The sequence below is a fragment of the Alligator sinensis genome, unplaced genomic scaffold, assembly GCF_000455745.1.
Source record: "Alligator sinensis unplaced genomic scaffold, ASM45574v1 scaffold310_1, whole genome shotgun sequence".
Taxonomy (NCBI): Eukaryota; Metazoa; Chordata; order Crocodylia; family Alligatoridae; genus Alligator; species Alligator sinensis.
The window spans coordinates 120,397-121,213 of record NW_005843409.1 but is presented as its reverse complement, the minus strand read 5'-3'; the positions used below and the strand labels follow the sequence as shown (position 1 = coordinate 121,213).

General features: G+C 73.3%; 1 protein-coding gene across 1 annotated transcript in view; it reads left to right on the top strand.

Annotated features, from left to right (window-relative positions):
* Window positions 1-579: 579 nt before the first annotated feature.
* LOC102380383 (zinc finger protein 436-like) overlaps window positions 580-817 on the top strand; it is a 20,253-nt gene continuing 20,015 nt past the window's right edge. Inside the window, exon 1 of the mRNA XM_025195120.1 lies at window positions 580-817. This exon is cut by the window's right edge and continues 210 nt beyond it. Within this exon, the coding sequence (XP_025050905.1) occupies window positions 608-817 (210 nt within the window). The 5' untranslated portion in view covers window positions 580-607.

Here is an 817-nt window from a genome sequence, read left to right as displayed (position 1 = left end):
CGATGTCTGGGCCGTGGGGGTCAGCGCTGAGGGGAGGGGAGGGGAGGGGAGGGGGCCGTGCTGGGGCGAGGCAGGGGCTACAGGGCCTGGGCAGGAGTGAAGGGGGAGGGGGCAGTTGTGGTCTGGGTCTCTGCCCAGCCGGGCCCCCGCAGCCGTGCGGGCAGCAGGGGAGCGAGGTAGCCTCGAGGAAGTATCCTGGTGTCTCGGGCTCTTGGGAGACATTGGAGACGTGCAGGGTCCGTGTGCCCGGGAAGGTGCAGCCCTGTGGCGGGGGGCCCACGTGTAGGGCACTGGGGGGCCATGGGCGGATCTGTCCCGGTTCTCCCACCCCGCGGTAACGTCCATGCCGTCTCCTTCCCCGCAGACCGGACGCTGTGGGCAGGCACCGCGCGTGAGCGAGCGCAGGGCAGCGAGAGCCCCAGCCGCGGTGGGGGAGGCCTCTCCGGGGAGACCTGCATGCTGCGCTGCAACCCAGGGCAGCCCCCGCGGCCCTTCCCCTCGCAGCCCTGCTGCAGCCGCTGGGGGAGCCGGGCGGGTGCGGGGGGCTCTGGGCAGCAGCTGCAGGGCAGGACACGGCCCTTGTGTCGTCCATCCGGGACCAGGCGCCATGGGGGGCAGGAGAGCAGGTGCTGCAGGAGGAGCCGGTCGGACTCCAAAGCCAGGGACTGCAGGGCAGGAGGGCATGCCGGCCATGCAGCCCCCTGCTCCGGCCCAGATCCCCACAGAGACCCCCCAGCTCGCAGCGGGGCACGACCTGCCCAGCCCAGAGACCTGGCGGCAACGTTTCCGGGGCCTGGGCTACGGGGCAGCCGCGGGG